Source organism: Haemorhous mexicanus, chromosome 5 (assembly GCF_027477595.1).
Source record: "Haemorhous mexicanus isolate bHaeMex1 chromosome 5, bHaeMex1.pri, whole genome shotgun sequence".
NCBI classification, from domain to species: Eukaryota; Metazoa; Chordata; class Aves; order Passeriformes; family Fringillidae; genus Haemorhous; species Haemorhous mexicanus.
In genome coordinates this window covers 28,074,845-28,090,532 of record NC_082345.1, presented here as the reverse complement: position 1 = coordinate 28,090,532, position 15,688 = coordinate 28,074,845, and the positions used below count along the sequence as shown (strand labels likewise).

At 38.7% G+C, this 15,688-nt stretch overlaps 1 protein-coding gene across 1 annotated transcript in view; it reads right to left on the bottom strand.

Annotated features, from left to right (window-relative positions):
* The window catches only part of GUCY2C (guanylate cyclase 2C), a 50,107-nt gene that overhangs the window by 10,098 nt on the left and 24,321 nt on the right, over positions 1-15,688 (bottom strand). Inside the window, exons 13-19 of the mRNA XM_059846596.1 lie at positions 13,476-13,581; positions 12,884-12,946; positions 12,254-12,325; positions 11,213-11,317; positions 10,252-10,338; positions 6,020-6,152; positions 4,042-4,179 (exon numbers count right to left, since the gene is read on the bottom strand). Coding sequence (XP_059702579.1) covers positions 4,042-4,179; positions 6,020-6,152; positions 10,252-10,338; positions 11,213-11,317; positions 12,254-12,325; positions 12,884-12,946; positions 13,476-13,581 — 704 coding nt within the window. The remainder of the gene's footprint in view (positions 1-4,041; positions 4,180-6,019; positions 6,153-10,251; positions 10,339-11,212; positions 11,318-12,253; positions 12,326-12,883; positions 12,947-13,475; positions 13,582-15,688) is intronic.

Sequence of the window (15,688 nt, the reverse complement as noted above, 5' to 3'; positions counted from 1 at the left end):
GACCAAAAAAGGTTGGCTTGAAGGTCCCTGAAAGCAAAACAAATAGAACTGAACATGAGTATTTACTGGTCACAGTAGACACCGTGGTTATAGCATCTTCCCAAATGAATGTTGGGCATTTATTAGTGTGCCTCTCAGCATGAAGTAGAATTATAGTAAAAAACAATGTGAAAAGCCCATTGCAACTTGATTAAAAGTGTGGAGACATATGCTGCTCATTAGAGCAGTTCAAATCATCCTGCAGATGCTTAACTTCCTTAAAACTAAGCTATTAATACAAATGGGTTAAAAGCATTGCATTTGTTAACTCATTTGTACTCCTAGTCATTAAACCCATTCTGTGAAAGTTATTTGGACTCTGAAGACATCAAAATCAGGCAGCATTTGCACAACTCAATTTAAGTAAGATAAGAGAGAGCTAAAGCAAAAACATCTTCCTTTGTCTTTTTCCTGCAGACTTCAAGAATTCCAGGGAAAGGGAGGTGTTTAAAAAAGAGAAGTAATTTTTTACCTCTGAAGTAAAGGGAAATTGAAAGGGATTTGTGAATAAGAAAGATTATTTGTATTAATAATGTCTGATTATATTTTGGATAGAATTTTACTGAAGGAAGCATATAATGACATGAGGAAGATCTATAATCGCACTGGTCTAGGGCAGCTACAGGTGCCCAAACATGCCATTGTGCATGATCACCCTAAAATGATACAGCAACTTCCAACTTTTTGGTACAGAAATTACAGACTAGAGAAGGAGCAGGAAACTTGAGTCTCCCAAATGCTACAGAGTGGAGAAACTGCTGAGAAGTCTTCTGTGGGCTAAGAGACAAGAAAGTCTGTGTGGGGCTCCTGAATGCAGGAGGAATGTGCTTTCCATGCTTGGACACACACCTGAGAGAGGAAGTAACAGCACCTATTAGCAATACTGCAATTAGTCAGTGACAGAAAGCAGTGGAACAAGAAGGCAGCTTGAATTGAGCATTGGTATGTGGCAAGATTTCACAGTCTTGAGCAGTGAATGAGGTGTTTCTGCAGAAGAGTGGAGTAACCAGATGGGGAACAGCTTCTTGCAGAGATGTTAGTGAAGAGGACTATGACCTACTTCTACACATTAGAAATCCAGTTCTGTATACCTGTCATGGGACTTCTTCTCTCTCATTAGCAGCAATATTATTGTACATTAAGTTGATTGATACATATTTTCATGTTGAGAAAATTGGCTCACAGAGTAACTGAAAGTAGAGTTTAATTTTGCTAAGTTGGTGGATGGAACTCAGGTATGGGGTTTTTTAAAATAAGTCTTTTAAAGTCTGAACACAGTCTTTGCTACTGTCATTTAAGCCTGGAGAAGCAGTTATATCAGTTATCCTGAAATATCAATATCATGTCTTCTAATTTGCAGAGACTAACTTCTGAAGCCTAGCCACTGAATGAGTTTCTCTCCTGACTTAAAAACCAAATGAATCTAACATACAACAGGGACATTTCTTTGTCCACTACCACTGACTCTAATTTGGTACTTTTCCCCCTCTTTTTATCTTGGACATTTGTAAATTAATGGTCACCCCAAGTTTAAGCTACTGTCTTCCAAAGTTAGATGATGCTACAAGCAAAATGCAGAAGTGTTTGAATAAGTGTGGTTCACTGTCTTGCTCATCTTGGCTAATGAATGAATCAGGCATTTAAATGAGGAGCCACTTCAGGAATATGTAATAAAACTACTGTTACATGAAATTTGATGAACTGATGAACACATTTTACTCAACTTGCATAAACAAAAGTCAAGAATAACACCAGAAGCCATTAGACCAACAATCTTAGACATCTAATAATGCTTTTATGGAAAAAAGATTTTGTGGAGATAACAATCTCCTTGGTGAATGGAAAATGTAAAATTTGATCTGAAATTTACAAAGCAGATAATTTTTTAAGTTACAGTGGACCCAGGCTTAGCAAAGAGATTTCAGGCCTAGTAAATTTATTGTTGTCTTACCTCACATGTTAATATGTAACCATCCCCAGCAACATCACTTAGGTGCTGTTAGGTACCTAGCTTAAGTGCTACAAAATCTTTAAATTCCATGGATTGCCCTCTTGCTCTTTGAAAAGGACAGTCTTTCCAAAAAGACATAATACAGCAACAGGTCAAAGATAAAACAAGGAACCAGGTTCTGGCTGTGACAGCCAGGGTCAAAGACAGAGCAGTGAGGATGACACCACATCTCAGAAAAGCAAAGAAACACTATGTCTGAGGCTAATACCATAACACAACACAGAAAGCCTGAAAATGCTTAACAAGCCATTAAAAGAATGTTGTTTGCTATGGATTTGCTTTACAAGTCAAAATGAGCAAGGTAGGGCATTGCACTTTCCTTTCTCCATGTTGGCAATATTTGTAAAATTCTTGCATTCATAAGGATTGTGCCTGCCTCTTCCCAAGAAACAGGAATAGAAAGGCTTTATTTTCTCAACCTTTTATTAAGCATGGAATCCTGAACAGTTTGGTTTAAGGAGAACAGCCATTTCTCATCTCCATTAGATCTACAATTATATTATAGAGTTGGTGATGTCAAAAACTGTGTTTCCCCAAATATGAACACAGATTTGTGATAATATAGGATGATGAACATGCCCAGAAATTACTCTCAAATGTGACTCAGTATAAGGGCTATTAGGCTGTCGAGCTGCTGCTCTAGATGTTTTAACAAATGTGAGGCGGATCTAACAGAATGACTCAGAGGTAAAGGCTATGTCTAAATTTGTTGTTAGTAACTGTTGTTAGTCACTAGGAAAATCCCAAACCCACACATGTTTCTCTGTCAATTTTAGTACATAATAATGCCTGGATTCTGGGAATTGGGATTGACTGGGCTGGATTGGGGTGGATATTGTCCCAGTTTTAGCTAGGCCAGTTAATTTCTTCTCAGAAACTGTTAGCAGGTTGTGTTTTGATTTTGGAATAAGAATGGTAAACACACTGATGTTTTGGTATTTTGCTAAGCTGTATTTATCCTAAATCAAGGACTTTTTTTTTTTAACTTGTTTCAGGTCCCCTGCCAGTGAGGGGGTACACTAAAGAAACTAGGGGACAGCATAGCTGGGACAGGTGACCCAGAATAACCAAAGGGATATTCCACACCAAAGAACATCATGCCTGGCATATAAACTGGGGGAAGTTACCTGGATGGGAGGATTATCTGTGTTCAGGAAAGGGAGTCTGGTATCAGTCAGCAGGTACTGAGCAATTTCATTGTTCATTACTTGTTTTTCCCTTTTTATTATCATTAGTACTATAATTTATCATTAATATTGTATTTTACTTTATTTTCAATTATTTAACTGTTCTTATCTCAACGTATAAGTTTTACTTTGATTCTCCTCCTCATTCCACCAGGGGAAAGGATGGGGGGGGGGGGCTTGGACAAGTGGCTGCATGATGCTTAGTTTCCAGCTGGGCTTAAAACCACAACAGCTACTCAAAAACAATGTCACAAAATGCACAATACAGGGTTTAATAGATGCACTACAGGAGGAGATGATTTTTCTGACAGAAGTTAAATTGCTAAAGTTAATTATAACCAGCTTGAATGAAGCCTGAATAGCCAGTTTTTAAATGCCAACTGTTCTTGTGTCATGCAGCTGAGTTTTTGTTTTTCTGTGTTGACAATGCTGATTTATGCGGCCTAAAATAAATGGTATATTACATGTTGTTTCCAAGTCAAAATAGAAAAATCTTTGAGGCCTTTAAAGGTTACGGTAAGTCTGGACAGTGTTGTATAATGTTAACTTCCGTATGCTGTGCTCCAGGTGAGAAGGGAAGGGAAAGGGCAAGAAAACTCAATGCAAACTTTATTTACAGAAGAAATTGGGACACTTGTCCCCAAAGTGAGATCCTTCAAACAGGTTCTTCATTTACCACAGAGAAAGGAGCAGCTGTTCAAGCAGTTATCAGAGACAGTGCCTTTCAGAAAACATGGAGAATGGGCCAGTTACAGCTACAACCATCGCAGAAGGCTGCAAGAGAGGAGAGATGGGTGGAATTACCTCTGTTGTCCCAGCAGTGTTCGGTGTAGAACGTCTCTCTGCGCAGGATGATTTCCTGGGCAATGATCCCATAGCTGTATACATCACCCTTCTGAGATACATCAGCATGCCGGAGATGCTCAGGAGCTGTCCACAGGTCTGAAGATACAGATGGCAATGCAGAATGATGTAAAGGGGAAAGGAGAGAAGTAATTGCAAAAAAGGGTGATCCTTCTCAGACCATCCACTGGCTATAATGATATTTCCTTTTACTCTTTTCATATCCAATCCAGAACACTACTATTGTGTATTTCCTACTTTAGCATTTTTCTTGAGAAGCTGACATCAATATAGGTTAGATAAACCTCCGATGTAGTTTTCAATTTTTTGGGATTTGCTGACCCTGCTACTTTCCACTGTAGCTGCAGACTCTTATACTTTCAGAAAAGTTATGTTTATTGGCAATGAACTTGCTTTTCTTAGCTATGTTTCAAAGGTTTCTTAGAAATAGTCTATGTATCTGGATAAGACCAAGGAGTGCCAGTACTATAATAAAAATACCATGAGCCACAAATTATTGAGCTAGGAGATGCAAGGAGTTTTTATACACAGTGTCTGATAAAAAGACTGCAATATTTCCCAATGACCTTGATACCATGAAGCTATTGAAATAATTTTCAAGTGATTTTGAGTCTGACATATTACCTGCTCATAACTACTTGCCTTCTACAGAAATTATTAATCTGTATTTCTAGTGCAATGAGCACTGTTGTACCTCAAAACCAGAATGCTGCCATGGTACAACAGTGACATGCTGGTGACATATCATAACAGAGACGTGAACACAGTGACCCTCAAGACAGTGTTATGATATTAGGCTGTAACATCCAGCCACAATGAATCTGTAGAGCTCTTGTGAAACATCGAGTTTTCATCAAGGACATAGACTAAGTAGCCAGAAATTTTGAGTCTGCTCACAAGCAATAAAAGAAGATAAATATATTGCAATGTAGTAAAAGTAGTAGTAGTAGTAGTTGTTGTAGTAATAATAATAATAATAATAATAATAATAATAATAATAATAATAATAATAAATTTTTAAAATGTAAAATGAAGAATTAATACAATATTTATGTTCAGTGAACTTTTCTTAGTCCTCTTTAATGTTCTTATTGCTACTCTATGTATGTTTGTGTCTTAATGTAAAAATTTTCTCCAAACTTGTTGCAACCAGTTTCATTTCAGGTCATATGCTTCAGTTACAGCACAGTGCTGTGCTTATTATACCTCAAGCTCTACTCTACATATTCATATGACATAATTTCAGATGGGCTCATCTTTTCACTCCAGATCAAGTAAGAAGGAAAAGATGAGTAGAAAGGAGTGCTCTATTTTACAGAAATATTCTATGAATGTGAGGTGAATAGAAAATGTAGAGAAAAGCTATTAATATTATTTCAACCCGGTTGAGCATGTATTACAAGATTCCTAACTAAGGAATAAGAAACAGTTATCATTGCATATCAATACAGATTTTTTCAAGGATTACCAGAGTCATGTCTGTTACTGTTTAAATGATATCACAGAGCACTGTGGTACTACGTATCTAATCAATTACAAGATTTATGGTAAATTAACTCTTTTTTTTCTTCACACAGTTTCAGTACTACTGCTGAAAACAAAGTCTTTGCAAACATACTGTTTGCATGAAAGACTTGGATACTGAAAATGTTTCTTACATCTCAATCACAGGGGAAATTTCTGTTTTCTAAACTAAAAGCTGAATATTCATCTTTCCTTCGTTCTCACACTGTCTGCTAGTAATTCTTCCATTGTGCTATTTCAGTTAAAAGGATATAATGGCTGCTACAATATGAATCAAAGTTGCATTGTTTTCTACTGTGTACAAGATGTAATTAGACCCTACTGGTCTATGAAGATAAGAAAATTCCACTGGGTTGGAAACCGTGAAGGAGAGTCCAGTTGGGCATTTTTTTACCTTTCCTTGGAGGCAGAATTGAATTACAGCCAAAATCAGTGATCTTCACTACCATGCGATTGTCTACTACACAGTTTGTGGATTTGAGTCGACCATGGACTTCAGTTTTGCTTGAGTGCAGGTAAGACATCCCCTGTGGTTGAGAATAAAAAAGAAAGAAAGCACAACTACATGTGAGACACTCAGATGTTACCAGACTCAACAAGAATGTGAATATTAGCATAATATCTGTGCAAGTAATTAAATGGACTTCATCTGCAATGGATATGCATTAATCACAATTCTTTTTCATATTATTGTTTTACAAAGGAGACTTTCCAAGGTTGTAGGAGCAGTCAATATTGAGAAATGAGGAAGTGGGTCATGTCATGGGAGGCCATTCTTACTCTTAGTTAACAGCAATCTGACATAGCATCTTGGTTTTGTCAACATTAGAGCACAAGTAATTAAGGAAATGTATTTCCTCCCACAAAAGTTTTAATTTCACTTTCAATAAATGTTTTTTGGTGAATTTAATATAAATTTCTTGGAATATCACACAAAAAATGCTTCCAACTACACGTTCATCCAACAGACACAAGAAGTGTGAGAGGAATTGCTCCTTATGTCTGTATTGTCTTTGAAGATCACCATACACCACAAATGTTTTCTGAAACATTGCAGCAGATCCTCTAACTGCAAAGCAGAGGGCTCCAGAGCAGTCAATGCAGAGAGTGTCAGATGATGCACTAGGGCTTAGATCAGACAGAGGATCAGACTAGACAGACATAAAGGTCTCTGCTGACCTGACTGTTTATGGTTTTCTCTGTACAAGGCAATACACAGCAGCTATCCATGAGCTAAACCTGAAGCAAGCATGAGGCCTGGCCAATACAGTTTCATCTTTATCTCCTGAGATTCAGACTCCTGACTCACAACTCACAGAGGCATACAGAGATGTGTAGCTGCCCCTTTTTATTCACTGCCTCTAAATTATCTGATCTAGTCTAAGACACTCAAATACGGTGCAATACATGAGAAGGGGCTAGCACTGAGGCACAGCAGGAAAAGAACATTATTAAGTGGGTGTCAACTGAAGAAGGGAATAGATATGCTAATTTGTACCCTCCTGCTATTATTTATTCTGTTTCATCTCACTCTTCTGTACTACTTAAATTCACACCTACTTATAACCTACTGCTGGTTGTTCTTCTTCCTATAGTCCTCTTTTCTTCGTGCTCAGTATATGAAGTGCAATCTCTATCCTGTGGAAGCTAGAACAGGTATGTCTTATCTGTTCAGTTTCTTCTCTGAATGATCTTCCACTTAGGCTCCTACATGCATAGCTCATCCTTTTCTATAACTGGTAGATAGAATCTCATGAGGGTTACATGGCTCATGTGGTCATGATACACTGTATGACATGCTGGGTTTTCTTTTCAAATATTGGGTTGCTCATAATTGGGAATGGATCAGCAAATGCTACAAGAGATCACTGAGATAGGAGCTGAATTTTGGGCAGAGCAGATGTATGTCTGAGACACAAGCAGCCTGCAAAAGATGCAATCTCTGGAGAATGTTGTTGGACTGGTTATCCTGGACCTATCTAAACCATGCCAAATTTACAGAGATTGTGTGCACACTATACCCAAGGAACACATTTCTTGATTAAGCAGCTTTTAGCATGCAGCCCTGATGACACTACCCAGGATGTTTTGCCTGCTTTAGGCCCTTTTTCCTCCAGCAACGCCTTCTTCCAGCTCCTGCTTTCATTAGCCACAAAATATTCCCATGACTGCAGCAAAATTCCCAATTTGTATCAGCATCAAGTGACAGGCAAAGGCAATTTAGATTTCCTTACCCCAAGGCTTTGTTGTTAACAGCTTCTGGAGGCAAAGGTCTTGTAAATGTACCTGATAAAATTTTCCTCTTTCCTCCCCACTATCCTATGCACCTACCTGAAAACACAGAACCTATTAAAAACCCACAATGTGATTTTCAAAATTTATAATGACTTTCAGTACAATAGTTCCAAATATTTGAGCATTCTTGTAACCTTTGCTCTGGAGCTCTGAAGCTTTAGTTCTGACTGACAAACCTTTTCCTGGCACAATGCAAGAATATTACAACCCCTTGCACAATATCCTGCAGCAGCCACTTATTTAATAAACAGCATTGCAACGACAGTGTATACACTAATAACTACAAGGCTTGATTACTGCAATTCCTTCTCAGCAGACCTTTCATCAGAGCTCTTTGGTCACATGGCCAAATCCATGTAGTTACAAGGTGGTCCCATTAATCCAAGAGGCAGCTATGATAGCAAAAGAGAGAGAAAAGAGAGGGGGGGGGAAGTAAACAGAGTAGTTTAAGGGCTTCCTCTTTGGCCACCCCACCTTTTCTATTGAACTAGAGACTGCTCCAAGAATAGTCATCACTTGGCTGTTTGCTCCAGGGAATACAAGAGACCCAACCTTTGTTCAGAAACAGAGGCAGCAGGTTGTCATGCAAGCATAGTATGAGGACTGTTTGGGCCATGGTAAAAGCAGAGTGTATGAAAGTGGTGGTGTGGAGAGGGAAAAGCATCTCAAAAGGAAGGCAAAGGAACTGCTACACCAGGTCATAAGTATTCTAATAGCCTGGAGAGCTGCAACTAGACCTGAAAAGGACAGATACTGAGATGAGAGGAACTGGAGTTGAGAGGCCATGAAATTACTTCTTTAAAAAGAGAACCCATTCAAGTAAATTTAGACAGGATGCTTGGAGGTTTAGAAGATTTGGTTTGGAAAAAGCAATACTAGAATTTCATGGAAATGTGTAGATCCCAGAAGCTTCACCACACTATGAAGTTAAGGAATAGGAGAGGTTGGCAGATCATCCAAACAACAGTAATTTTCCTGATATTCCTAGGTACATACAAGTTTTCATGAAGAGTTTGTGAACCATCTCTCCTAATATAGCTAATAATGCTCAGGAGCCATTCCACATAACAGATGCTATGTGCCAATCCATCCTCAGGTGCCATGTCCCCTTTACCAATGGTGCAGCAAGTGGCTGTGCAGTCTCAGTATGAATGCAGTCATTGGGCATTTGGTCACTTCCTTCAGAGGGACTGGGATTTCTCTTTCCTCATAAACGGCAATAGTACTAATCATTATTTTCTAAGGAAACATCTGAAGGTGATCTGAAGGTGCAAAGGGTTAAAAAATACCCTGGGTTTTGAGGAGGAAGGGAAACTCCTCTGCTGCTACTTAAAATGAAACTTTAACTGAACGTTAACTGAACTTGAAAGTCATTAACAAGGCCAACAAACTGTGACAATTTGGATTAAGTGGGCTTTAATAAAGCACAAGATTTTCAATATCTCTTTAGAACAGACACAGTGGAGTCATTCATCGTGGAGACCAAATCTGAACTGGTGCATGTAGGGAAACAGGGGGACTGTCCAACTGAAACCAGCAATATGAAGAGGAGAGCAGCTGAGCCCTAGCAAAAAGACTCAGATTGTAGAGAGGATTCTCTACATTATCTGTAGAGGTATAATGAATTATTACACCAGTGAATCACAAAGGGTCCTTACCTACTAGCCAAACAGTTACAAGTATCTAATGTAGAACAGAATTTCCTTTACTGTGCATATTGATTTTTCCTACCACAAGGACCTAAAAAGCAAAGATCTGTTGAAAGCTACTGAAAACCAGCCTTGGTTTCTGTACATGATTAATTTTTTCCCTCTCCAACTGCCTGAAATGGATAGCTGTAGTGAGAAACTAGAGTGTCTCACTCTAGTGAGAAAATCAGGATGGTACATAAACAGTTTGTTTAGAAAAAGTTGATCCCGTCTCTGGATAGATATTAGAATAAATCTGTGATTTGAAAAAATACAGTTTTGCTCTGTATGCTTTACCTGAGGCCACAAAACAGTGTGTTTTGCAGAGCTTGTGACTGCATAAGCCCTACTTATCAGAGCCACTGGTCAGCAGACTAACCCTCTGATCTCTGGGCCACATTTCTTTGGGGTATACTTCATTTGCTAATTTATAAATAGCCCCAGGTCAGTTCTGGGCCCTATTTCTTCCTTCAGTCTGAAAGCCACTGGCTTCTCCTGCCTCGGATACCTGTCCCCAGAGGAGAACAGTCTGGAAGGGCATACAGCTCTAGGAAAGAAGACTTTGAGAGCTACACTCCTCAGAGGATCAGTTCTGCAAGACAGGGCAGGTTGATTTACATTGCACTGTCAGCAGTCCACTTACCTTGGCAATATCATACATGACAGAGATTTTAAATTCCCAGTCCATGAATGTGCCATCAGGATAGGATATTTTATCATTTAAAACATCCTGTCAAGAGAAGTTTTTCAGGGAAAAATCAGAAGATGAGATATGGGTATACAAATTGCATGCCTTTCAACAAACAACTTTGTTTTATATAGAGAGTACATGCACTAGAACAGAAGTTGACTCAAAAAATAGGGAATATTAAATACATATAAAGGTAAATTTCCATGAGTATGCCAGTTTACCGAAAATAACTTAGAGAACAATTATTTTGCTGCCTTGAGTTTGTTCCAGAGACCACTGCTACTGATGACAGTCTTTGTATGATCACAGAAGCAGAGACAATATATACCCTCAGAAGAGCTGATGATTATCACTTCATGATTAGCACTGAAATAATATTGGTAGTAATAAGCCATAAGTCTTTCCATACTTTTGCCAGCATCAATTTACCATTTCTTTTTATAAATAAAAATTAAGGGTTGCTTTCCCTTATAATGCAGAACTTGCCATTTTTCTCCCTTACTAATATTGAATATATTCTTTTTTCTGTTCTTGCGTACTCTGTGGTACACAAGCACATCAGCAGAGACAACAGCTACAGATTGGAAAATGAAGAACAAGTTATATCCTATATGCTTCCAACAGGGAACACAGTACATATACTGGCTGTTCCTGTGGCCTGGGCCTGTACTTTTCCTTCGCCCCCCCTCACCTCATCCTGTTGCTGCTGAGAACCATCAAAGGGACACAGAAGAACCTGGGGAGGGATGGAGAGGGCCAAGCAAGGGAGAGGAAACTTAGAATGAGAAACCTGCCACCTCTTGCTCAGTCCATGGTTGCTGCATGAGGGTCAAAGACACAGAGATGGGGATTTCTTTTCTTACTTTGAAATTTGATAATTTGGGGGTAGAAGGAGACCCTTAAAATTCTTTACCCGCAGAGAACCTCTTTCGCAGTATTCAATCACCCCAAAGATCATGGTGTCTATCTTCACCGTGCCATAGAACTTGGTCAGGTTGTAATAATCAATCTGTAGGAGCTGGAGCAGAGACATTTAATCTGTTTTTAAAAGCAATCATTTTTAGTACAGAAACATAGGACATGGGTATTTGTGTGACATGGCTTTTTCTCTGAGGCCCTGATAAGATGTATGAGTTTCCCTTAAACCAGAGTGTACTAAGGTACTGAGTGAAGTACTTGAAGACATTTGTCATTCCAGAATCTGCTGGATTAGGGAGATAAGAGTGGCTGCTGTTGGATACTCCAAGTTAATTCCAGAGCCCACTGTAGTATCTATTATTGCCTCTCTATCAAACCTCCCAGCTGACCAGAATAGCCATTATGAGTGACAGAATGGTGTGAATCAGTCAGTAAATGAGCAAGTAATAAAAATTTAATGATGCTGCATGATATTATGGAGTTTGTCCATTTAAACAGACAACTGTAGTTTACTTTGAGGCATTTTTAGAGTTTATTGAATTCACAATATGTGTAATACGAAAACCATTCAAAAAAATATGCAGTACTGCAGCCAAATTAATCTCTCACATTGAAAGAGTCTGTATGCAGAAGTCAGCAGAGAGTAACTTATATTTAAAGAGCTGCACTTGGCATTCAGTAATAAGATTTAACTACAACATTCCACTATTGATGAACTAGTATGATATGAGCCAAAAGAGTGCAGTGCCTTTTAGCATCAGCTATAAAAACTGATTAAGTAAGGCCATATGACAGCACATTAATTACTTCATTCATCCTCAGCTTGACTGGCACACAATTCAGACTCTAAAGTGGTGATGAGATCACATAACAAAGATAAAGTTCATCAAGCAATATCCTTTGAGGAACTCATTACCTGTCCACCTCACAAACATGCACAAGCATATGGCTGTTGGAGTTGACAGTGGAAAGCAATGACTTCAATCATAGACTCTATCCCACCCTGCTGTGTCCAGTCCCTATGTGCAACAGTTACCTTGTTCAGTTCTATTTTTTGCTTCTCTGAGAAATTACCATCACTGTTTTTGAGATCTTTTAGGATCACCACCTGAAGGAAAAATACCGGGGGTGGGGTGGGAAATCATAGGTTTAGTACAACAGCAATTCATCTTTCTTTTCCAAGAAATGTCCATACAAAGAAATACTTCAGAAACACCTGCCTACTGCTTCACTGTCAGAGTTTCAGTTAATCAGCTAATAAGTACTGGAGCTATATTTTCTTCAAAAGATTTAGATCTATCAGTTGTGCAGATTTTAACTCAACAAGAATATACCCCAATAAGGCAGATAGCTCTACTGAATGCACAAGAATTGCCATGTAAATGGCCTGTCCTCCACTAACCTATTCACCTCTTCAGTACCAAAATGTATCAGATTTCTGGTCCCTGTTTTTATGCTTCTGTACTCCTGGGCTATGGGTTCATGGAGTCTAATATTTAGCCTTCTGTCAGTAAACAAAATACATAGCAGAAGATAGGGAACAAATGGCTTACTCCCTCCATGAGAACTAATCATTCTGCAAGGTCAGGGGAGGTGGAATGACCTCCTCCCAAAAAGTGCCCTCCTAAAGGTGAGGAAGGGAGCATGGACTCTGCAGTCAGGTTACCTTCTTGTCATACTTGCCCTGGCGCAGTCTCTGGGTGGTGTCACGTCTCTTATCTTCATCAATCTGAGAACAAAGAAGAATAATTAACTTGCAATTATCACCTACTCCTCACTTGACAGGTCCAGAGGGATTAGTAATGTCGGTGTGTGCCACACAGAGAAGCATAAGCCTCTCTCTCTCTAGGGAGGGTCACTAAATGCCGCAGAAATTGTGGGACATCCATGCCACTCCCAGGCCCTCCACCTGCTGTTTTCATGCTCTTTGGCATTACAGAGGCATAACAATGTCAGGAAATCATTTGTAACAGAGACTGGAGGTCCATACCCAGCCCATCCCCCCATCATAAAATGAGCTTTACTGTTGGGAACAGGTATATTCTATTAGGGAGCAATAGATGGGGAATAATCTCTATTTCTTCAAAACAACAAGTGTGGGTTATTAAAAAAAAAAAAAAAAAAAAAAAAAAAGTGAACAGATCTTAGTCCTACCAGAGCCATAGGGTGCTGTAGTCAGAACATGTCAAAACCCCAACACTGATTGTCTTTAGGAGACAGAATCCAAGATCCAGCTTTGGACACTGTGCTTTGCTTACCTTTAAACTAACATAACTTGTCTCACTGGTCTCTAGAGGCAGGATTTCCTCAGGTGGTATATGGGACCATTTCTTCCACCGGCGCTCATTATCTCTCCTGTACTTCCTGAAGAACAAGAGAAACCTTCTGGGACATCCTCCCAGGGAACCAAAACCCACAACAGGAGATTAGGACAGGGAAGCATCTAGTGTCAGGATGACACAAGGATGGTGTGACAGGTTGATGAGACTTCAGCAGAAGCCCTGTGGCTCTCATCCAGTTTTCCAGTTTGAGGAAACTCTTTAATTCTCCCAGCTTTGGGAAAGCCTAAATGCTCATTCATTCTGTAGCAGAACAGAACAGATTTAGCAGAACAACTGCTAGGCAATTGCCAGAGTCTTGGGGGTGGTCAGAAGAATTTAAAGCATAAAGGCCCATCTGTATTTTATATCATTTTCTCCTCCATGTTACTAAAAGTACTTGGAAGAGAGGTCCCACAAACAAATGCAAGCCAAAGGAAGTCCTGCCATCCACAGTGGATAGTAAGAACTGCTGTGAATACAATGCCAGGAGAGGAGGTGCTGAGTGATGAAGTGCCTTTTTGTGGGTGTCCCTTGTATTCTGCACATTTTGTAAAATTGAGGGAAGAGTCCTTGGAAATGGGAGATAGAAACTGCTGTCTCCCCTGCAGAAATTCAGAGCAAGCCCTGTCTTAGAGAAAAGCTACAAGACAGCTAGTGATCATCAAATTATCTCCTTACTTGTTGCAAGTCCTTCCTCTACTAAAAAACTCCACAGGACTGACTGGAGAGTTTGCAGGAGAATCCTAACACACTGATAACTGCTGGCAAATGCTCCAAATGGCAGAACCCAAACTACTGACTAATAACACATATATTCCCCTGTTCACTACATTTTTTTAGTATATATTTGCTTAAGAAAATGAAGACCAACAATTGCAGTAAGAACTGCTTTTCTCTGCTTTACCTTGTAGGGTATGTCTGCATGTCATTAGGATGCACTACAGTTCAAACTGGTATCAGCTGGTGATTAAGAACATATCAAACTGAATTAAAATCTACTAGGTCTAATATTTAGATACAAGTTTTTCAGGACTTGGACTTTTTACTTTGCAGTCAGAACTTCACAGGTAGCTGTGGAATAGTTCAAGTGCCTAGAAACTTAGGTGATAAAGAACAAATAATGAGGCATTTTGTTGATTTTCGTAGGAATTTCTCTTCTTTGCTTGTTAGGGGACAATCTCTGGTAGCAATTATATTTGAGAAGTTTCCAATTGTTTTGACACTAAAAGTGCAAGTTTTATTCTAAAAATTCTCAGAAATCTCCCCTATATTTGATGCTTGGGAATATCACAATGATATGTATACAATAATCTAATCATCTAAACAAAATATTTAGATTTATGCATCTGCAAATATGGAGAAGTATAGAATATTTTAAAAGTCCATGCTTTTGTTTATTAATTTTGATAGGCATTGCAAACTTTATTGCCTGTTTGTCAGTGCTTAGATGTGACAATGATTAGCTCCTACGTATCCTGAGTACAACTGGATGTATAAGAGTTGTGTATCTTTATCTTTGATTTTTCCCTTGTTTTAGTTAGCAAGGCAGACTGGTCTACTCAAAATAAGAGAGCCTGAATAGCATCTGTTTCTAATAAACTTTTCTTAAGATCTGATTTTCTTGCTTTTTCTGAAGTTCTCTGATATATAACAAAGATATAGACTGAAAATGGAGGCAGGTAAGACAATTTTTTTAAAGATTAAAGAAAATCCTATACTTTGGAACTGTGGTGGGATTTCTTCCATCAAAAGGAGTCATCAATGATTTCTATTTCTGCTTTTTGCATAATGATAAAGCTGGACTTGAAATGCTGCATGAAATTCCAAGCTGTTAGAAAATTTTTTATGTAGGGTGTTGGACTAAGTTAAGGGAATGGATCCATGCAATGAAAACACAAAACCTCATGATGTTTTGACTCCTACAGTGTCTCAGGAGAAATACCATCTTCTAGAATGAGCTTTTATGTCACCAATACATTAAAGAAATATAAGTGAATCCCAAGAAAGCCAAAGTTGGGTAATAAAGTGGAAAAATTCTGAAGATTGGTGTGAGGCATATTTCTGTATATGTATAGGAATCAGAGCTTTTTAACAGATGTAAGAACACTGAGCCTTGCTGCATCTTCTCCCTTGATTATTAACCTGTCATA